Genomic DNA, 23,470 nt, shown 5'->3' with positions numbered 1-23,470 from the left:
TGCATTCTGTGCATCAACTGTTGTTTTTGCATTTGTCACCCCGAGTGGGGCGGGTATACTCAAACATGAGTCCCGTGCTATACACACCACTGGAGTCAAGCTATCCTGGCTGAAGACGGCTGATAGCCAGAAACCGGTCCTAGGATGCTTGATTCCGGTCCAGTAAAGACATGGCTTGGCAGTTCGGGCTGGACATGAGGCACAGGGTCAAGGCTGATTTGCATATGGCCATGTCTGAACTGGGGTGGTGTGGAGTGCAAAAAAATGATAGATTTAGGCCCAGATCTCTGTACTGGGGTGAATGTATGACACTGTTCTGCATTCTGTCCATCAACTGTGGTATTTGCATTCGACCTGTGCCTAGTCAGCAGATGCTGACATTTTTGAATAAACTTTTTCAGCGTTAGAATCAGCTCGGATGGTGAGGAAAAGCCCAGTGTCAGGGAAAAGCACCATGACTCCTAAAAGTCATAAGAGCTGGGTCATTTCCCTGAAAAAGAACAGAATTTCTCCCACCTAAGATGTTTTTTTCACATCTTTTGCTAGATTCTTCTTTATCAGGAAACTTACCTGGAAGACAATAACTCAGACTCCCGCTGCTAGATGGCCTTCGGGTGCATCAGAGAACATGATCGCAAGAGTTGTGGTTAGAGCCCAGCCACAGCATGCAGATATTACACGGGCGAAATAAAGAAATCTTGTTACCATACCTACCACAGGGCTTGATCCCTGACAGTTGACCCAGAAACTGTTAAAATCTGAGAAGTTTTTGGTGAAGCAACAACACCAATCTGGACTTGTCATTTGTGTGCTAAAAACAGGAACTAGTGCCCCCTGTTGGCACCTACGATACGCTGGTGTCTTCATGTTTGGTGGGCAGAGTCACTGCTGGCCATGGAGAGCTATTGCTGAATAGCTAACCGAGCCAGTCTGATTGCTGAAGGGACATTTTTAGTGAGGTATCTACGGGAAGATGTATCCATCAGAACAGAGACAACAAGCAAAGAAACGGATCAAGACGAAGAACCACATGTTCTGCCAGAGTGTGTCACTATCGGGTACGGAAAGAACTATGGCTCCAGCAGACCCGGGTTCTCCATTTATTATAGTAGCAGCCACCATGTTTCATAGGTGTAGATGGTTCCATATAGAGGATCAACTCACGGTTGGGTGTTTTGTGACAACCATTCAGTGTAAACGTGTCTTCACTTACTAGCACTGCAAATAGTGATGGGCAATTCTGGTCACATCAAATGTTGGATTTCTTACAGAAAAGTAAAACTGAACATCGCCAACAAACACATCTGTAGAAAAATATTAACCAGATCATTTGTGTAGTTGTACAGATAAAAGGATCAAAACATACAGTAGTTGAAAAGAATATGACATTTTGTTCACATCATCAAACGCTTCACAGGACGAAAAGATTTTTCACATGTTTAGGTGCTTAAAAATAGAATCCCCCACACACACTCTATGCTGGCATGGCTAGGACAGAAGGAAGGTGGTATGTATGATGTTGCAAGTATAAAAGTAATGGTTAAATAAAGGATGCTATGGCAAGAATTAGGCAGTAAGACATATTTATTTGTTCGACACAAATAACACACACAAACTCCAGACTAAATCCATGGCACTCAATGTAAACAAGTATTCAGGGTCACATTATCCACAGAGCTGCCAACATCTCTGTTGGTCAAATTTTGTAACAATGCTCAGGAAATCCTCTGTGGCAAAGGCATCCACAGTTAATCCTTTAGAACCGTGAGCCATAGCTTTTCATTCGAGCATTGCAAATGCATCCTGGACCACTGGGACATGTTTTTTTGAGCCAGGATCTTGGCCAGCTCTGCAGAGAGACAGGTCTTTGGGTAGTTGTTCACGGGACGCGTGGTTTGACATATCATCGGGGACGGTGCATTGACCGACTGAGCCAGAAGCGTGACCAGGATCACTGGTAGACTCAACTCCAGAGAAGCTCTGATTTTTTCCGATAAAAACCCTAGAGCATCATCTTGCAGCACAACACTGGGGCCAGGAGGTCTTTCAGGCTCAAATCATACTTCTGGCCATGAGCACACTAGAAAATCTACTTTGAAGAAGATTTACTCTGCAAGCGCAATTAGGAAAAAACGAAAATGCAAAGTGAGGGAAACATTATTAGGAAATGACAGACTATCATGTCATTCAAACAAATCTCTCAGAAGTGAACTCGAGGCAAGCTAGCAATTATGTGAAAAGGCTTCAGTTCCAGTGGGATGGGGAGAAGATGCACCGAGTTTATGTAAACCTCAGACAGTAAGAGCTTGGACAGAGCTCTCCGGTCTTCAGTCCCGGGATGGCTACACCTGGATCTGCACAAGGGCCCCCCTGCAGTTTCATGGTCACCTCCACTCCATTCATCACCTCCGCTGGGCAGGATCAGGGTACACGGTGCGAAACGTCAGGTTGACTCTCGCACTCCGGTCGTGATACTCCTTGGGCACCCGGTGCTTGCCATGGAAACAAAGAAAAGAGATATAAATAAATACATGAAGATAGGAGCACCAATGCAGCACTGTGAGCTGCACCAACCTCTGCACTTTACTAAACTCAGGCCTGGGTTATCAACAGTTGGAACATCTTTGTTACATCAAAAAAGACTAAAGTGAGAACATAAAACATTGGATACAATTATAGAGGGTGAAACACGTGGCAGCCCTGACTCTCCACTGACTGCTTTTTAAGACAAGGCTACAGTTTTAAGAATATATTATAGTATCTCACACAGGAGCACTAAGGTCTGATACTCAATGTATAGTAACAACACCGCATTAAGGACAAGTCAAGTTGGAAAGATCTACCCATTATAGAGGAACCTTACCAGCCATGTTGCATTTTATATAGTCTGCAGTCATTACTGTTGGTTTAAAGTGCTTGGTTTTTTGAGATTCGCACTCCCAATGGACAATAAAGCACTATAATAAAGAAAATTATACAATATAATGAAAGTGAGAAGTGTTTCTAGGAAAGCCGTGTCGAGTTTCTTAAGGACCCCAAAGCACAATTGTCCAAGTAATACATATGCGAGCATGGGCTCAGAGAGGGGCGGTATATATGGCATTCCTCAGAGCTTGAGAGATGCTAGTCCTTCTCCCTTTACCTGGTGGCAGTGATTCATTTCAACAGGGATTTTACTCTGGTGCCTCAGAAGAATAAGCTGATGGAAAGACAATGGCGGGCCACTTCCATAGAAGGAAAAGAAAGCCCTTTGATCAGCACAAGAAGGAACTTTTTTAAACAGAAATTAAAAGGAAGGGTTACCTTCTAGCTAGAGAATCTCTCAACAAAGAGGCAGATATTACAGACTAAGCAGTGTTTTGAGATATGTGAAAAATTGTGCTAGGTTGCCAACCGTGGTACATCGCCCCTTTTCACTCGCCACGGACTGTGTCTCTCCTACTTCTTTTCAGACAAAATAGAAAAATACTCTTTTGTATCTGTAGCAATGCAGTGGACAATCATGAGTCACTAGCACCACAAAAAACTAAATAAATATTTTTGGGGACCACGTGGAAAGGTTGAAGGAAAAATTGGGAAGCAGGAGATGAAGTTGAAGATATTCTGGAAGGAAAATGCCAGGGATATTTAATAATATTGGGATAACCAATTATAGCCACAAAAAAAGTATATGTGCTGAGAATGAAGAACTAAAAAAGGATAGGAAGTTGCTTGAACACCTTCTATTGACGCCAGAGCTCACCAACGCTTCCAACTGGAAGAAGGAATAGTTGCCACTTTTAGATAAAGATAAGTATGGACAAGGAATAAGTTTTGATTTTAAAATAATCATCATTGCTCCTCTGTCGCGGTGTGGAACCCATTTGCCATATATAACAACATGCCCTCTGAAGTAGGAACTGTCTACTTGAAGATTCAGAGGTTGGCGTTAAGTCCAGAGTGTCTAACCACAAAGTCTCAGTCTCAGCCTGGGTAAGATAAGTGGTCTGTATCTGATGAGGATGGACAAGTCCAGCCGCCCGGCTTCACAGAGAGTCTGCTCGTGGTACCTGGCTGACTGGGAGCTGGGGTAGGTGACCGAGTTAGGATTCAATTCTGGATGCCTTCCATTTTTCCACGTGACTCTGCCTATTGTAACCATTTGATGAACTTGCCTACAGGTGGCACAATGCAGAGACCCTGTCATGTTCAAGATTATTAATAAACACATACTGATAAAAAAGCTCTTCCTAAAATATAAGCAATACAGACATTTTGACTGAGATCCTTGGAAAGAAACATTTTTGAGAATCTTTGCCATCATTGTTTCAATGCAAGATTGGAACATGAATAAACGTCTACACACGAGACAACACCACTCTCCAAAGAAGTTAAAAAGAGTGTGAGGATAAGGCAGGGCTGCTATGCGAAATAGAGGACAGGAGGAAGGAAGGAAAGAAAGGAACAGAAAGCAAGAGAAAACTGGAAGAACAGCCTGAGATGTAGTCAACGGAGGGTGAGTTTGAGAGAGGACTGAGGGACACCAGGGTTCGCACGCTAGACCACTGACACTCTACACCCCCCTTGGATAGAAAGCCTGATTGCGTTCTGTGGGCCGCACCTGCCAGTCCTTCTGAGTAGCGCCTTCCATCAGCAGGAGACTCCCATGATCCAGGGGGACTCGGACTTGTTCCACATATGTGTAATCGCCATGTTCTTCCTGCAAAAAAAATAATAGTCAGGTTTAAGGAGGGACAAGCAACGCTTCTATTGAGAAAGCATGGGACAGGTGTACTGAACTGGGAGGTTAGAGGCACTGAGAAGCCTTCACAGCCTCAAGAAGATAGAATTACGGTCCCTTGTAAAGTCTGAGCTCCTGGAGCATTCAGAAGGGGTAACTAGGTCTCCAGGCGACAGACATCAAAACCCTCTGCGCTATGAGAGCCTTTCGATAGTTCAGTGGAGATGCTTCGAGTAACCAGGCTGGACGACGAATGCCTAAATGTGGTCCACCTTTTCTGAAACTCCCACTCCTTTCCAAAAGTACCTTCTCAGTAAACACCTGTGCAGAAACTGATCGACTTAAAGGCATGGCCACATTCTGATCCCCCTCCAGTGTGTCAATCACTAAAGCAGCGGTGTCATTGCCAAGCAGCGCCAAGATCCCATCACAGTGGCAGAAGCAGACCATGCAAAGACCATGTAACATTACAGGTTAGACTTGTCTTTGTATGTAACCGACAATAAGCATTTCAAGCGGAGATGTTGTCGATATGGAATGTTGACAGGTGGTGGTGAGGCAGCAGAGAAGTAACCATACCATATCATCATTGGTTAGTCACATTCACAAGACTGTTGAGGTCACTGGGCCTCGGTGGCGGTCCTGAAAGCCTTTAGAACCCGTCGCGGTAGGTTTACAGTGCAGATAAGGCTTAAACAATTCGAATTTAATTGGTGGATGTATTTTAAATCACAGTGACTCCCATATCAATACATATAAAACACTTTCGCTAGTGAGTTAAAGGGTCTGATTCACATAATCGGTCATGGATCTCTAGATGTATGAGGTGTGATTGAAATACAGTAAATGGGTGTTCTCTTAGATACAACACTGAGAACAACAAGTCTACTGGCCGCAAAACCGAAAAGCTTGCGTAGTCGGGCTAAACAAAAAAAGTGAAGAAAGACAAAATTAGAGCAAGGCAACTGAGACTTAGACAAACAACATCCAATCTTGAACAGAGATTGTCTCTGTGGAGTATTGTATAAATAATGAATAAGACGGGCAGCTGGATCTGTCTGTAGCTAGGTCACAAAAATGGCTGAACATTATCACTAAAAAAGAAAATCTAACAAATATGCTTCTTGTAAATGTCCACCTAAATAGTACCTTGAAAAATACATAATCTAACAACTAATTTTTTGAATGTCAGCTCAAACTTTAAATTTGATTTACAATAGTAATATTATCCAATGGGAACAGAGGGGGTACTCCCAGGCAGTTATTGTCCGCGGTGGGTTTGACTCCCCCAGTCAATAACTACTTGCGAGTGCCCTCCCCATATTTAATATTGTGTTCATTGACAGCCCCAGCACCGCGATAATTAGCTTCACATGGGTGTTCTCATAGGAAGAGCAGGAGGTGCCTGCAGTGGACACCCACTTCATTTGCACAGACACGTTTACTAGTTGAGGAAAGTACGGAGATAAGAAAGAATTGTTCATCTAACATCTTTATGTTTTTAAGGGGAGTGGAGGAAAAAACTCTCAAAATGAAAAGCATTATCTATGTGGGGATAAAAGCAAAAAAGTTAAAACATGGAAAATCTCCCTTCCTTCCCACTTACTCCTGTGAATTGGCTATTAACTAAGAATCCACAAGACAACGTAGAGAAGTATACTACAAATGGAAGTATACAGTTTGCACACACCTCTAGGAATCTTCATAAAAATGTGTACACTGCTACCATAAGGTTAAATGGAAGACCTATTACTATATCTTTCCCTTGCCTAACTCCAGAGGTACTGGCAGACCTAGATCCAACATGTTGCGGGGAGGCGAGGGTCACTAAAACAATCACAGATCCCTGTAGAGTCTTTACAGTGTGCTCATGAAGTCAGACAAAGCTACTGGAAGCTTATTGAGATTTGTGGGGACATCTTCTGGTCTTTGGACCAGTTTTCAAAATTCAGGAATTCAGGCTGAAGCACCCTGGTAAACCAAGAAAGACTCTACTATAATGTACATCATACAAGCTAACTCGCTTACACAATCACCCCATGAAAAAATACATTCCAAACTCCAGGTGAATGTTACCAACAACTATGAATTCAGATCACACGGAGGTTATTAACCATAGGTAATCATTCAACAATATCAAGAGACTCCACATACAATGGACAGAAAATGAAGATCCTGTTGGTCTTATCCTCACCTAATTGGGCACCAAGAAAAACTCCAATAAGAATAAGTAGGGCTACATCAAAATGGTGTTTAATAGGTGGGCCTCCACCTCAACATTATACAACTCATACTACCAAATTTAAAGAACACTTCAAACAAAATGAGCAGTAATGGGGTCTGCTCCTACGTGTCCAACAATACAGAGGTACGATTGCTCAACATAGTCCTTGGGTTTTCATTAGTGGTAGAGCTCCCCTCTTAGGCAAAAATAAAAACATGCTCTCTTTTCAGGCCACATCATCTGCTATGAATGTTGGACTATACATAAAGTACTCAGAATCTACAATATAACTGTCTACAGCAAAGCCAAGCACTAGACCTACACTTTAGAATCCCTATGAGACCCTATCATAGTATGAAAGCATATCGCCTACCTATCTCTTTATCGGCCCAATGGTCCTGTTTACTATCAGGCCTCTCTCAGGCTTAAGGAACCTTGAGGACCAGCTTATGAAGAATCGTCGGTAACCGACTCCTGCAAAACCTGCATGAACAAAACAAATTTGCTTCAAAGAAAGTAACCTAATTCAGTTCATCAGTGACATAAAAGGCCTGCCATTGATACTCCTGCTTTAGACTAAAGGGTGCCTTACAACACTAGTCTGCCATGTGCATATTAAACAGCCTACGCTCTGGAAGGGTCTACCAGCAAAGAGCAAAGGTACTAGATTACTATGGGTTATCAAGACTCTATATTCCTCAAGCAAACTTATGTGTCTCCCTGTTCAAAGAAGAAAAACCATCTATTTAGTTTGCGAACTGTAGCCGTCACATTGTAATAATGTGACAAGGCCCTAGGATGTACCAGAATTCATCATATTCTTCTAGTGTCACTCTTGTATTTGCATGAGCCTTTGAATAGCAAGTCTGGTGCAAGGATAATGGGTGAACTTAACTATCCGAGCAACTCTGGAAGGAGGGAGAACCTTTGTAATACACCAAAGTAAACCCAAATTCAGGAAAAAAGACAATGCAAGAGTTCATTGCATTTATTGGGACGGTTCAGCTCAAGATATAGATGAGGGAATTCTGATCAATTATCCTGCTATGAAAAGCTTGGGAGGCAGAAGTAACAAGACATGCATTTTGATGTAACTATAAAGTGCTTGGGATGAGAGACCTGTAACAAAATATTGGTATTGGAGCAATTAGGAGAAGTAGGAAACAAGGAAGGAAATTCCAGGTAATCTGTGGGGGCTACTCTGGGAAAGTGTAGCCAAATTCTCTAGGTGCACGCATGTAGGAAGGTGGCTACCTGACTATGGTTACCCCAGATTTTTTGCCCTGTGTTTAGCTGGTTTTCGACTTAGTTGGCCTGGTTCCCTGCTAATCAGGGCCCCAGGCTATCTGCTCTCTCTGTAAAATGGATTCCATGTACCCTAGGTGCATAACTAGATTGGCTTGGGTCACCTTATCAGCCCCTGTACAGTGCACTATAGGTGCCCAGGGCATAGGTGCATCCAAGGCCTACCAGGGGCTGCAGCATATCTTTTGCCACCCCTGGCTGGCTATCTAAATTGACACAACTGGCTGAACACTCAGCTGGGGCAAGTGGGTGTAATCACCCCTTGCTTAGATATAGTATACCTATATCTAAACCTATATCTGGACACATATATAACCTGTGAGCCACTCCTATGGAAGGCCTCATCAATCCTGGAGGCAGAGTGCGTGGTTTTATGTGAGATGGAGCTCTGGCATGAGCTGAGCCTGTCTGCAGCTGTCGGGAACAACTCCCTAAGCTGATCCGGGATAATGCCATACCATATACTCTTAAGCGCCTTATAATCCTCGCGGTTATATAGCAACTTTGGTTTGGCTTTATCAAAACATGTCGTGTAAGGTGTCATACGAATTGGAATACTACCCCCTCGCCAGTTCTGGCGACGGGGGTAGCATTCCACCCTTCTAGAGGGAGAAGACATGTTACTTTACTGAAACGCGGTTGATTTAAAATGAGCCTCAGATCCACAAAATGGATGCCCCTGCCACAGACACGGGTCTGGCCTCCTGCTGCTGACCGAAACCCGGCAGAGGAGGCCTGGACAAAGAGTTTCCTGTCACAGGGCGGTGTCAAACCACCCCAGACAGGAGATAGTGGATTGGAGTAGGGAGGTTTCAAAGAAACCAGACACTGCCTGGGGAGCACAAGGCTGCCCCTTGCAGGATCCGGCCAAACCGGTTCTGGGGCCTCCCAGCCCCTGTCCCAGCGCGGCCAGGATCAAAGGAGAGGGGTGTAACCACCCCCTTCCTGGGTCCCACCCATAGGAGGGGACCTAGCAGGATGTCCAACCCCCTAGATTCGAATAAGAGGGGGAGCAGTCCCAACGGACTTCAGATCATCCTGAAGAAACATAAGAAACGAAATCTGGACCCTTCGACTTTCTACACGACGTGAGAAGACTGAAGAATCTCCCTTGTGGTCAAGGAGTGACCACCCTGTGCAAACAGGCACCATCCAGCCCTCGACCCTTGCTTTGTTGCAGTTCCCGCCGGAACTCGAGCGACAGAGATCGACGAGATCAAGCTTGCCTGCCTTCTACCTGCCCGATCCACAGTCCCTGCAGAGCTGAGACCCGTGGAGGCGACCGGAAGCGTGGGGCACGCCATCTTGAAAAGGCCACGAGACGCTGACCGTGCAGCCCACGAGTGACCCTCGAAGCTGTACACCGGGGTTTGAGAAGCCCCAGCCCCGAGCTCCACTTGCACCAAAGCTCACCCCTCCACACTCGACGAGTGCTGCGTGGGGCCCTTCTGCCTGTGTGTGCTCGACGCGTTGGCCCGGTCACTTGCCAGCTGGCTTGTGGCCCCTGTGCCGACGAAACTTGAAATCCGACTTGCTTTTCTGGTTGCTCCAGATCTGCACCAGCTCCTGTGAAAAGGAGCACCCACTCTGACCCTCCTGGTTCGAGTGATAAGCAATCTCCCGGTTCTGCGTGGATTGCTTTTGCCAAGTGCTGTTTGCTGCAATCTTGAAGCCGACGGTGCTGACGGCGAGAGCCTACGTGGGACAGATCGTGACCTGCTCCTGGACGTCGCAGATGCCCCAGAGCCCACGTGACAGCGGAGAGAAGCCTATCGACAACCGCCTGATTGCGCCCGACATTGCCTGGTTCCGTCCTGGTTCCACCCTGGTCACTGCTGAGTGACCCAGACTCTGTCCCCTCTGCTTTCAGGTACTTTTCTACTTCGATCCACCCTTGGATCGCACCGGACACTTCTGCTTCACAGCGCCTGCAGCTGCAACAGCTCCAAGCACCAAGAACCTGCGTGACAGAACCCGACGCCACTTCGACCCTGTGCACCCACGGCCTGTGGGTGAGGTAACTTTGCAACGCCGGTGTCCTTACACTGGCACACACCTCTAGGGTCTGTGTCTGAAGTTTTGTGTTCCTAGGTTCAGCGGAAGTATCATTTAATTCACTTTAACTAACTTTTACGCACCATTGACATTACATTGGTGCGCGCCGCACTTTCCGTGCTGCACCCGTATCCTGTGGGCTACTCCCGACTTCTTCATTGCTTGTCCTGACTGCTCCCAGCGAATCTCTAGGCCCTAGGCCTAACCATTGCTCGATAAGTGGTACTTATACCATTTTTTTAGTATATGGTCTGAGTGGCCCCCCGCCCTCAGCCATAATTGTGCCAACTTTATATGTTTAACAGTGCTTTTGATTTAACGCTTGTGCCCCTTTCCTCATAAAGAGTACTGGGGAGTAATTTAGAAATAAAGACATATATTTTTACAATATATACTTGTGTGGTGTCCTTTCATTTGATTACAGGATTGTATGTGGTAAAACAAGCTCGCTTAACACGACCTCTTAAGTTAAGCCTTTAAGGCTGCTTAGTCCATGCTACCACTAGGATAGCTTGTCTACAAGGTTGACTTACAACCTGACATCTTTGGGGTTTGTTTGGACTGATACCCAGTGGTTCCAGAATTGGAAACACTACATATCAGGCCAACTTCTCACATTGGTGTGCAGCGGTGCGGATTTGAGCTTGCTGTTTGTTTTACCATTGCAATCTTTATCAAATTGAAAGATCACATCAAGTACCTCTAGGTACATATAAATCAAAAGCTTAGCATATTAAGTTCTACTGAACTTAGTAGTTGTAGATTAAAGGGATTAGCACACCCTGACTACAACTCACTAGCAAGGTACAGTAGGAAACCACTTAGTGTAGGTAAGTGCACCACTTACACCTCACTAGCAGTCATGTCTGATACAGGTAGAGCCTCAGGCTCTGCTCCTGTAGAAGTTGATCCTATAGGGACAACATCCAGATATGACAACCTTAGCCACAAAGACCTGAGTGCCTTGTGCACAGCCAGGGGGCTAAAAAAGGGCAGAGGCCCTACCATTCCTTCCCTAATAGCTCTCCTAGAAAAGGATGATCTAGATAAGGTGAGTCAGGCTCCCTTAGATTCAGGTGAAGGGATAAACTCCCCTGAGAATGAGAATCTTCCAGAAGAAGAGGAGGAGGAAGAGGAAGAGGAAGGCTCTGATGTAGAAGAGCCTGAAGATCAGGATCAGAGGGGAAACCAGGTACAGGTTGCCAGGCTTAACCAGGCCAACTTGGACCTACATGGGAATGGAGAGGGCCAGCACCACCCCAGATCTCATAACCAAATTCTCCCAGGTAATAGGAGGGAGAGATCTCTATCAGGGGACTCTCACCTTTCTAGTGCCTCAAGAGAATCTCAAAGAGGAATGACTTCCTCCCAGAGAAAAGAGCATAGGGCCAGGATGAGGGCTGTCCAACTCCAAATAGAAAGGGAAGAGGTAGCCTTGGCTCAAGCTAAACTTGCTTTAGCAAGAGAAAGAAAATTGTGTGGCTTAGATGCCACTGGTGGCAGCAAAGTTCCTAAAGAAAAACCCAGGTCCTATGATAGTAGAAACCTGACAAAGATTGTGCCCCCCTATCAGGAAGGGGATGACATCCACAAATGGATGACTGCTCTGGAGAGAGCCTGCATGGTACAGCAGGTTCCTGAGGAACAGTGGGCAGCAATCTTATGGTACTCCTTTTCAGAGAAAGGGAGGGATAGGCTCCTCACTGTCAGACATGAGGATGCCAGCAATTACAAAGTCCTGAAGAGTGTTCTGATAGATGGGTTTGGCTTAACCACTGAACAGTACAGGTTAAAGTTCAGAGATACCCAGAAGACACAGACTCAGGACTGGACTGATTTTGTTGATTGTGCAACTAAGGCTCTGGAGGGTTGGCTGAATGGCAGCAAAGTACATGACTTCACAGGATTGTATAATTTGATTATGAGGGAGCAGATCCTTAGTAATTGTCAGAACCAGCTCTTACACCAGCACCTGGTGGACTCAGATTTGACCTCTCCCCAAGAATTGGGAAAGAGGGCAGATAAGTGGGTCAGAACCAGGATTAGGCCTAAGAATCAGGACAATAACCAGAAGAAGGAGTCTACCAAGCCTCAAGATAAGGGTGGGGATAAAGGTAAAGAAAACACTTCCCCAGGGCCCCAAAACTCCAAGAAGGGGGGTGGGTCCCAAGACACTTCTTCAACAGAGAAAAAGCCTTATTGCCATGCCTGTAAACAGGTTGGGCATTACAAAACAGACAGCTGTTGTCCCAAAAATGGCAATAAAGAAAACATACCTCCAAAGCCAGCTCCAACACCTCCTGTTACTGTCAGCAGTAATCCCCCAGGAAGTGGGAGCACACCCAGGAATCTGGGTGGGTTTACTTTTGGAGCCCAAGGGGACCCTGGCCTATCCAGGTCTCCATCCCCAAATGATCTTGTCTATGAGACTGGCATGGGGTTTGCCAACTTCTCTGTTTGCCCAAATACCTTGAGCAAATATAGACAGGAACCCATCATCAATGGTTTGAAAGTTGAAGCTTTTAGAGACACAGGGGCTAGCATCACCATGGTGGCTGACTGTATAGTCCCCTCTAAGCAACTTTTACCAGGTGCCACATACCAGGTAACAAACATTGATGGCATCCAAACAAATCATCCCATGGCAGTAGTAAGCCTCAGCTGGGGAGGTGTCACTGGCCCAAAGAGAGTGGCAGTGTCACCAAACTTGCCTGTAGACTGTCTACTGGGTAATGATTTGGAAATCTCAGCCTGGGCTGAGGTTGAACAGGAAATCCATTCTAGAATGGTAAATTCCAATGGAAAGGTTAGTGGGGCTGTACTGGCTATAGCCCCAATCCAAGATGTCCTCCCTGAAAAGGTTGGTAGGGCTGAGCAACTCTCTGCCCCATCTTTAACAGAAGCTCTTCCAAAGCAGAATAGCAAAGCTGTTATGATAACAGCAGAAACCCAAACTGAGTCTCCTCCTGAAAAGGTTGGTGGGGCTGTGATGGCCACAGCCCAAACTCAAACAGATATGTGTGTTGTGAAGCCTGAAATGATGGATCACTCCACCCAAACTGAGAGCATGGAGGAGGAAGAGAAATCTCCCCCTCACCAGACAGTAGGACAGGATCAGCCTCCTCAGGGAACTGATCTTACCCCTGATGAAGGAACTGGCCCAGAGGTTGTTAGGCCTGGCCTGACAGAGCCTCTGATGGCAGTGGACCCTTCTCAGGTGGGATCCAGTCTGGAGCAGGTAACCTGCCCCTCTCTACCTTGCCTCAGTCAGCCCAGGGCTGCAGAGGACAAGAAGGACAGTGAGACCCAGAGGGCCCCCTGTCAAATAAAGCACCCCCATCAACAGATTAGGGGCACCAAAACTAGTAGGCCTAGTAAGGTGAAAACTTTAAAAACTCCTGAGGGAGCCCCCTTAAAAACAGTTAGGGACCTCCCACAGATGGATTCTGTTGGGCACAGCCAAACCTGGGACCCAAAGGGCCCAAACCTGAACTGTCCCTCCAGCAAGCCAAACAGAGGGACCCAGCCTCCAGCTTTAGGTAGCCAGAGGTTGACCCTGAGAGCTCAGTGCAACTCAGTTGAAGAAAGAAAGGCACACATGGTGGAAGATAATTGGAGGAAGTTGAGCCCAAAAATAGTGGGGCCTCACTTCAATACTCCATATCCAAACCAGCCTTTAACTTTGCATAAACACACCCAAGGTAGTGATTCCCTATGGTGGAGACCCTCTAATACCCCTAGGGTGAGGGACTGCTTAGTGGACCATGAGACAGGGGGTACCCATGCTAGTGCAGGTACTTCCTTATATGGCCACTCAGGCAATATAGGCTTACCTGGCCAAGGATAGCCTTATCTCCTTTCGTTTGGGGGGGGGTTATGTAGGAAGGTGGCTACCTGACTATGGTTACCCCAGATTTTTTGCCCTGTGTTTAGCTGGTTTTCGACTTAGTTGGCCTGGTTCCCTGCTAATCAGGGCCCCAGGCTATCTGCTCTCTCTGTAAAATGGATTCCATGTACCCTAGGTGCATAACTAGATTGGCTTGGGTCACCTTATCAGCCCCTGTACAGTGCACTATAGGTGCCCAGGGCATAGGTGCATCCAAGGCCTACCAGGGGCTGCAGCATATCTTTTGCCACCCCTGGCTGGCTATCTAAATTGACACAACTGGCTGAACACTCAGCTGGGGCAAGTGGGTGTAATCACCCCTTGCTTAGATATAGTATACCTATATCTAAACCTATATCTGGACACATATATAACCTGTGAGCCACTCCTATGGAAGGCCTCATCAATCCTGGAGGCAGAGTGCGTGGTTTTATGTGAGATGGAGCTCTGGCATGAGCTGAGCCTGTCTGCAGCTGTCGGGAACAACTCCCTAAGCTGATCCGGGATAATGCCATACCATATACTCTTAAGCGCCTTATAATCCTCGCGGTTATATAGCAACTTTGGTTTGGCTTTATCAAAACATGTCGTGTAAGGTGTCATACGAATTGGAATACTACCCCCTCGCCAGTTCTGGCGACGGGGGTAGCATTCCACCCTTCTAGAGGGAGAAGACATGTTACTTTACTGAAACGCGGTTGATTTAAAATTAGCCTCAGATCCACAAAATGGATGCCCCTGCCACAGACACGGGTCTGGCCTCCTGCTGCTGACCGAAACCCGGCAGAGGAGGCCTGGACAAAGAGTTTCCTGTCACAGGGCGGTGTCAAACCACCCCAGACAGGAGATAGTGGATTGGAGTAGGGAGGTTTCAAAGAAACCAGACACTGCCTGGGGAGCACAAGGCTGCCCCTTGCAGGATCCGGCCAAACCGGTTCTGGGGCCTCCCAGCCCCTGTCCCAGCGCGGCCAGGATCAAAGGAGAGGGGTGTAACCACCCCCTTCCTGGGTCCCACCCATAGGAGGGGACCTAGCAGGATGTCCAACCCCCTAGATTCGAATAAGAGGGGGAGCAGTCCCAACGGACTTCAGATCATCCTGAAGAAACATAAGAAACGAAATCTGGACCCTTCGACTTTCTACACGACGTGAGAAGACTGAAGAATCTCCCTTGTGGTCAAGGAGTGACCACCCTGTGCAAACAGGCACCATCCAGCCCTCGACCCTTGCTTTGTTGCAGTTCCCGCCGGAACTCGAGCGACAGAGATCGACGAGATCAAGCTTGCCTGCCTTCTACCTGCCCGATCCACAGTCCCTGCAGAGCTGAGACCCGTGGAGGCGACCGGAAGCGTGGGGCACGCCATCTTGAAAAGGCCACGAGACGCTGACCGTGCAGCCCACGAGTGACCCTCGAAGCTGTACACCGGGGTTTGATAAGCCCCAGCCCCGAGCTCCACTTGCACCAAAGCTCACCCCTCCACACTCGACGAGTGCTGCGTGGGGCCCTTCTGCCTGTGTGTGCTCGACGCGTTGGCCCGGTCACTTGCCAGCTGGCTTGTGGCCCCTGTGCCGACGAAACTTGAAATCCGACTTGCTTTTCTGGTTGCTCCAGATCTGCACCAGCTCCTGTGAAAAGGAGCACCCACTCTGACCCTCCTGGTTCGAGTGATAAGCAATCTCCCGGTTCTGCGTGGATTGCTTTTGCCAAGTGCTGTTTGCTGCAATCTTGAAGCCGACGGTGCTGACGGCGAGAGCCTACGTGGGACAGATCGTGACCTGCTCCTGGACGTCGCAGATGCCCCAGAGCCCACGTGACAGCGGAGAGAAGCCTATCGACAACCGCCTGATTGCGCCCGACATTGCCTGGTTCCGTCCTGGTTCCACCCTGGTCACTGCTGAGTGACCCAGACTCTGTCCCCTCTGCTTTCAGGTACTTTTCTACTTCGATCCACCCTTGGATCGCACCGGACACTTCTGCTTCACAGCGCCTGCAGCTGCAACAGCTCCAAGCACCAAGAACCTGCGTGACAGAACCCGACGCCACTTCGACCCTGTGCACCCACGGCCTGTGGGTGAGGTAACTTTGCAACGCCGGTGTCCTTACACTGGCACACACCTCTAGGGTCTGTGTCTGAAGTTTTGTGTTCCTAGGTTCAGCGGAAGTATCATTTAATTCACTTTAACTAACTTTTACGCACCATTGACATTACATTGGTGCGCGCCGCACTTTCCGTGCTGCACCCGTATCCTGTGGGCTACTCCCGACTTCTTCATTGCTTGTCCTGACTGCTCCCAGCGAATCTCTAGGCCCTAGGCCTAACCATTGCTCGATAAGTGGTACTTATACCATTTTTTTAGTATATGGTCTGAGTGGCCCCCCGCCCTCAGCCATAATTGTGCCAACTTTATATGTTTAACAGTGCTTTTGATTTAACGCTTGTGCCCCTTTCCTCATAAAGAGTACTGGGGAGTAATTTAGAAATAAAGACATATATTTTTACAATATATACTTGTGTGGTGTCCTTTCATTTGATTACAGGATTGTATGTGGTAAAACAAGCTCGCTTAACACGACCTCTTAAGTTAAGCCTTTAAGGCTGCTTAGTCCATGCTACCACTAGGATAGCTTGTCTACAAGGTTGACTTACAACCTGACATCTTTGGGGTTTGTTTGGACTGATACCCAGTGGTTCCAGAATTGGAAACACTACATATCAGGCCAACTTCTCACAACGCACATATAACATGTACACAGCATGTTTCAGAAGATTCTTGGGCTCACCAAAGGTGAAATAAATAGATTTGACAAGTGGGCAAAAAAACTCTTCTTGTCGCCGCTAATTCCTTTTACTTTAGTTCCACTGTGTGGCAGGAAAATTGGAGTGATTGGCTGCAGATCACCTTTTGCTCTAAGACAAAATATTGCCTTCCCTAAACAATTTGGTGCTTGAGGGGAGAGATCTACAAGAAAGTTTGGTGGCCCCAAGAGTTTTTTACGTTTAGAGCTAGGGTTGGATTTTACATGTGTGCTAAACTATTTGCGTGCCTGACATCTGCTCTACAAGACGGGTACGTATGGACAATCTATGTCAAGTGGAAGAACAATTGTTACTTACCTGTAAACAGGTGGCTCTCCAGTATTGGTGTCTTTCATAGATTCACATGCTTGAATACTCCCCGTCGTCGAAGTGGGAGTCCCACAGTAAATAAAATAGCAATAATGCTAAATATAAATATAGAAATATATATATATAAATAATACCAGAAAAAAGGAAGTACATAGAAATCCTCTAAAAAACAATCCTACTTAGGAATGCATGGTAGAGAGAAAAAACCATTTGGAACACCTTAGTGCCATTATGTTAGTCCAAACAGCGGCCAATCAGGCGTCAGCACCCTCTAGAACCTTCTCCTCAGAAGCTCAAGCCCTCAGATTTTCGTAGCACAAGTAACAAAGGGCACATGAGGAGAAAAAGAGCCTCTGAGGGGAGGAAGGTGTGTCGCATGTGAATCTATGAAAGACACCAATACTGGAGAACCACCTGTTTACAGGTAAGTAACAATTGTTCTTCTCCGGTATTAGGGGTGTCTTTCATAGATTCACATGCTTGAATAGAATAGAAAGCAGTAACCTCCTAGAAAACTGATATTGCTAGGCATAGAAGAAAAAATCAAGACAGTACTAGAATAATAATACAGTCATATAAGGCATCATAGCAATCACAGGAAAATACTAAGGAGGAGGGAACAGAGGCTCACCTTACTGAAAAAGATGGCGAAGCACTGCCTGTCCCACTGCGGTATCCGCTACATTGATGGCCTCCAAACAGTAATGTTTGGTGAAGGTGTGCCTGCTGGACCATGTCGCTGCACGGCAGATCTGATGAAGTGGCACACCAGCAAACAAGGCGGTGGATGAAGACATCGCCCTCGTAGAATGAGCCCTCACTGAAGACTGCAATGGTTTGCCCGCTTGTTGATGGCAGAAAGCAATGGCTGAGGAAAGCCACCGGGCAATAGTCGGTTTAGAAATTGGATGTCCCTTGCGCAGTCGTTCGTAGGCAATGAAAAGTAGGTCGGACTTGCGGAAAGGGGCAGTTCTGGCAATGTAAAATTTAAGACATCGCTTGATGTCCACAGAATGTAAGCGCTGCTCAGCTGGAGATTTTGGATCCGGATAGAAAGTCTTGAGGAATACAGGCTCATTCAAATGAAAATCCGTAGGTACTTTAGGCATGAAAGAGGGGTTGGTCCGAAGTGCCACCCCGTCAGGTTTGAACTGTAGATAAGGCGGCTTGACAGTAAAAGCGTGAAGGTCGCTCACGCGACGAGAGGAGGTCAAAGCCAGCAGAAATGCAACCTTCCAAGTGATGAACTTGATATCCGCCCTGTGGATAGGCTCAAAAGGTGATTTCATAAGTTGAGATAGTACAACATTGAGGTGCCAAGCTGGAGGAGGGCGACGCACAGGTGGAAACTTGCGGAAAAGCCCTTTGAAGAATTGACGTATAATTCGTGATGAACAGAGGGATGAAGAGCCATCATGTCCGAAACGAGATATAGCAGCTAAGAAAACTTTCAGTGTAGCATGAGAGAGTCCTGTATGAGCGAGGCTCAAAAAGAATGGAAGGAGCTGCTCAGGAGTGGAATGGATGGGATGGATATGGGCCGTAGCGCACCATTGTCAGAATCGCTTCCATTTAAGTTTGTAAGTCTTGATGGTAGACGGAGCTCTGGCATGAGCTAGTATGTCTCTGCACTCCTGGGATATGTTTAAACCAGCGAACTCAAGGTGCTCAGGTTCCAAGCCCACAATTGTAGCGTTGAGGGATCTGGATGACACACTAAGCCTTTGTCCATGCGAGCCCATTCCTCTACGTCCGGACGAGGACGTAGAGGAATGGGCTCGCACAGGGACATTAGGAGTAGTTCCGAAAACCATGCCTGTCTGGGCCTACGAGGAGCAATCAGCAGGATGTGGCAGGGCTGCCTCCGCATCTTCCACAGTACCCGCGGTACCAATGGGAGCGGCGGAAAAGCGTAAGCGAATAGATCGCTCCAGTTGATCAAAAGGCATTCCCGCGGGACTTTGGGTGGGGATGCCAACTTGCATAAGACAGGCATTTCCGGTGTCGCAAAGAGATCCAGATCTGGGTGACCCCATTTGCGGAACACACGATCCAGAGTCGGTTGGTGCAGTTCCCATTCGTGTGTTGAGGAAGTGGACCTGCTTAGAGAGTCGGCCAAGAGGTTGGACACGCCCGGTAAGGTGGACAGCTGTCAAAGTGATGTGATGGCGAAGAGCCCAATCCCAGATTGACTGGGCCAAGCGGGACAGAAGCAGACACCTGCTCCCTACCTGCTTGTTCACGTAATGCATACTGCTGGTATTGTCCGTTTGGATTAGCACTGACTCCCCGTGAACAACTGGGAAAAAGGACTTGAGCGCCAGAAAAATCGCCATCAATTCTAGCCTGTTGATATGCCACGTGCGCTGCGTCGGCGACCACTTGCCCTTTATGGATAGGCCCTGAAGATGATCGCCCCACCCCTCTAAGGAGGCGTCTGCCGTCAACGTAAGGTCTGGAGCATGATCGAGGTAGGACACACCCATTCCCAGATTTGCGGGCTGTGTCCACCAAAGCAGGCTCTGTTTCATGCGAGCTGTGATGGCAACAAGGTCGTTGAAGGACCCGGAGACCTGACGCCACTGTAAGTCCAGTTCTTCCTGAATGGGACGGGCGCGCAACCTGCAATTTGGGATCAGTGCGATACAAGATGAAGCCATTCCCAAGAATGATTTTAACGTCCGAACAGAAACGGACTGTTTTCTTCGAATAAGGGAGACCAGACGAAGAATCTTTAGACGTCGTTCGTCCGAGACGAACGCTTTTGAGAGCTGAGTGTCTAGGATTGCTCCCAGGAATGGTCTGATCAGCAGAGGTGCAAACTGCGACTTTTCGTTGTCAACCCTAGAGACCGAAACACTTGCTGGCAAAGGTGCGTGTCCCGATCCAGCTGATGGTGGCATTGAGACTTGAGAAGGCAATCGTCTAAATAGGGAAAGATCTGAACTCCTTGTAGACGCAAGTGAGCTACCACCGGGGCCAGCACCTTTGTGAACACACGAGGAGCTGAAAGCAATCCGAAGGGCAGAACTTTGAATTGAAAATGCATTGGCCCCACTTTGAAATGCAGATATTGGCGATGTCGTTTGATTATCGGAACATGAAAGTATGCGTCTTGAAGATCTATGGTGGTCATAAAATCCTCGCTGGATAGAAGACGCAGGACTTCCAGTAGTGTCAGCATACGGAATGATTGAGACTTCAGAAACTGGTTGAGAGCCCTCAGATCCAGAATGGGTCGCCAATCTCCGTTCTTCTTGAGTATGAGGAAGAATCGAGACTAAAAACCCCTCCCTCTTTGATGTATTGGGACCACTTCGACTGCACCCTTTAACACAAGAAGACGGACCTGATGGAAGAGCTCCTCGAGATGTGGAGGAGGTGGGCCACGAGGTGGAGTGCAAGGAGGAATCTCTGTAAACTCCAGGGTGTGACCCCGTTTGACAATGTCCAATACCCAGCGGTCCGAGGTGATCGAGGACCACAGGGAATAAAACAGAGAGATTCGCCCTCCAACACTTTGAGAATGGCAAAAGTCATTGGCGTTTCTGAGTGGTGCCACGATAGGACAACTTTCCTCTGTAAGGTCTGGAGGGTTGCTGACGAGACTGCTGGTTGGACGTGTAACGCTGGCAGGTCTGATTGTAGGAGCGGTATTGTTGCCCACCTCGAAATTTGGAAGAAGTGCAGCGTCCACGCGCACCTCAAAAGGACTGTTTCCGAAATTGGAGCGTGCCCAAGGACTTCCCCGTATCGGTGTCCTTCTTGATGGACTCAAGGGCATCATCGATATGGGATCCGAACAGTGAATCCCCATCATAAGGCATATCCAATATTTTGGCTTGAACTTCCTGGCGGAAGGAGGTGGACTTCAGCCAACCTTGTCTATGAAGTGCAGCCGCACTTGCCAGGAGGCGGAAACCTGTGTTAGCAATATCGACTGCACAGTCGATGATTTATTCCGCTGCCCTTTGACCATCGCGAAGAATCTGTTGTGCGTCAGCCTTGGATGCAACAGGTGTGAGTGCCATGAAATCTGCAATATCTGACCACATCTGCCGGTCATAGCGTCCCAAGATGGCTAAGGCATTGGCTGCCCGGACAGATGTTGAAGCCATCGTTGAGAACTTGCGGCCAATAGCATCTAGGCGTCGACCCTCTCTATCCGGAGGGGCTGTGATGTGGGACGCTGGATTCCGAGCTCTACGCTGTGCGGCCTGAGTCACAACGGAATCTGGCTTGGGATGAGAAATCAGGCAAGCAGGAGAACCAGTGGGGGCCTTGTACTTCTTCTCAAGGCGTGGAATCTGAGCAGGTAAGGCGTTTGGAGCTTTCATTAATTTTATGCCCTCTTTCCACACAAAATCAATAATAGGAATAGTGTGTACCTGTTTATAAGGTTTATCTTTAAAGTCATAAAAAAAGCAATCGTCCTCGTGTTGTGACTGTGGAAGTTTGAAACGCTGATCCGCCTTATCCATTAAAAGATGGAAACTGGTAATATCAACTGGTGGTGATTCACTTGAAGTACCAGGTTGGGGAGAAGGCATTTGCGCCCTATACTCATCCCATTCGGCCATATCCTAGTCACCTGCCTCATCATCTGTCTCGTCTGGAACTTCACCATCCTCCCGTTCTGCGTTAGCTTCATCATCCGCATCCTGCGGATATACAGTGGTATGGATGCTAATAGATCTATGAATCCGAGACGATGTTGTAGTTGGTACGACAGGCGGCAATGAAGGTGGAGGTAGCACCACAGGAGCGGGAGATTGTGTAGGTGTAGTCTGCGGACTATTCGGGAAACGGCAGTTGTAATCGTCCAGCATATGTTGGAGATTAGAAATTAAGGTCAAAGGAATGGTGGCCACAGGGGCTTGAATGAACTGCTCCTCTTATTGAAATTCTGGGCCACCGCCATCATCAGAGTCTGTGTCCTGACATTTAATTATTAAATCAGAGGGACTATGTGCTGCCGAAAACGTGTCCTCTTCATGCTCCGAGTCTGATGTAGTTGCAAACATCGGAGAAGGTGGTTGAAGCTCTGGTTCTGAGATCTGTTGGCAGGGTACTGTAGTGCGAAAATGTGAAGATTTAGAGGTCTTCAAGGGCACTAACGGTACAGATGCAAATGAATTCGGTGCCGTCGTCGACGGAGCCGTTACCGATGGACGAGGCTCAGTTAGCTGTTGTCAGCGGTAATTTTGAAGAAACCTGGGTCGACGGAGTGGTCGTCGACGGTAGCACCGTCGACGAGCGATCCATTGTTGAAGCAGCCGTCGACGAGTTCGTCGTTGTCGACGGGCGTGTCGTCGTCGACGGGTTCGCCGTCGATGCTGGTACTGACTCCGTCGACGGAGCCCTCGTCGACGGGCCTGTCTTCGTCGACGAGATCTTCTTCGTCGACGAGATCTTGGTCGGCGGTGTCTTCGTCGAAGAGGCTTTCGTCGAAGAGGCTTTCGTCGACGACAACGATGTCTTCGGGTCTTTCGTCGACGAGGATTCTCTCTTCTTCGTCGACGAGATGAGAATCGTCGACGGGACAGGTTTAGACGGCAACTAAACCATCGTCGATGATGAGAAAACGGAAGTGGTAGTCAGTGTAGTCGTCGAAGATGCAGGCAAAGCCGTTTTCGTCGTCGGAGCGCTCGTAGACGCTCTTGTCGACGGCGGGACTGTAAGAGGTGTGAAAACACCTCGAGAGGTAGCCAAAGACACCTGAGAGCCAGGTCTCGTGGGTGAGAGGTGGTAGGAATGGCAGCAGATACCACAGGAGCCACAGACAGGGCTAATTTTGGCTTCTTGAGGAAAGGAGAAGAAACCTCCTGGACACTATCTCTCTTTGAGGCTGCTGAGGAGAAACCAGATTGTAAACTCTCTGCGTCGGACACTAAAGAGTCCTTGTCCTTAAGACGCTGCAGCCAAGGAAGAAGACGGCCTTCCCTGTCCATAAGAGTTTTGGTAGAAAAGGTTCTACAAAACTTGCAGCTGCCAGCCTCATGATCCGGATATAAACAATAAATACACTTCTGGTGGGGATCCTTTTCAAAAAGGCGAAGCTACCCACAAGAAGAACATGGTCTGAATAAAGACTTCTTACTTGACATTGTAGAAATTTCTGGAAAACTAGAAGATAGAGTTGAGAAAACTGAG

At 47.5% G+C, this 23,470-nt stretch overlaps 1 protein-coding gene across 1 annotated transcript in view; it reads right to left on the bottom strand.

The window, feature by feature from the left end:
• Positions 1–1,566: 1,566 nt before the first annotated feature.
• The window catches only part of ALKBH3 (alkB homolog 3, alpha-ketoglutarate dependent dioxygenase), a 219,465-nt gene continuing 197,561 nt past the window's right edge, over positions 1,567–23,470 (bottom strand). The window contains exons 9-10 of the mRNA XM_086950326.1: positions 4,601–4,699; positions 1,567–2,492 (exon numbers count right to left, since the gene is read on the bottom strand). Of these exons, the coding sequence (XP_086806452.1) occupies positions 2,403–2,492; positions 4,601–4,699 (189 nt within the window). The 3' untranslated portion in view covers positions 1,567–2,402. The remainder of the gene's footprint in view (positions 2,493–4,600; positions 4,700–23,470) is intronic.

This window comes from Lissotriton vulgaris, unplaced genomic scaffold (assembly GCF_964263255.1).
Source record: "Lissotriton vulgaris unplaced genomic scaffold, aLisVul1.2 SCAFFOLD_661, whole genome shotgun sequence".
In the NCBI taxonomy this organism is placed as follows: domain Eukaryota; kingdom Metazoa; phylum Chordata; class Amphibia; order Caudata; family Salamandridae; genus Lissotriton; species Lissotriton vulgaris.
This window is presented reverse-complemented; position numbering and strand designations above follow the sequence as displayed.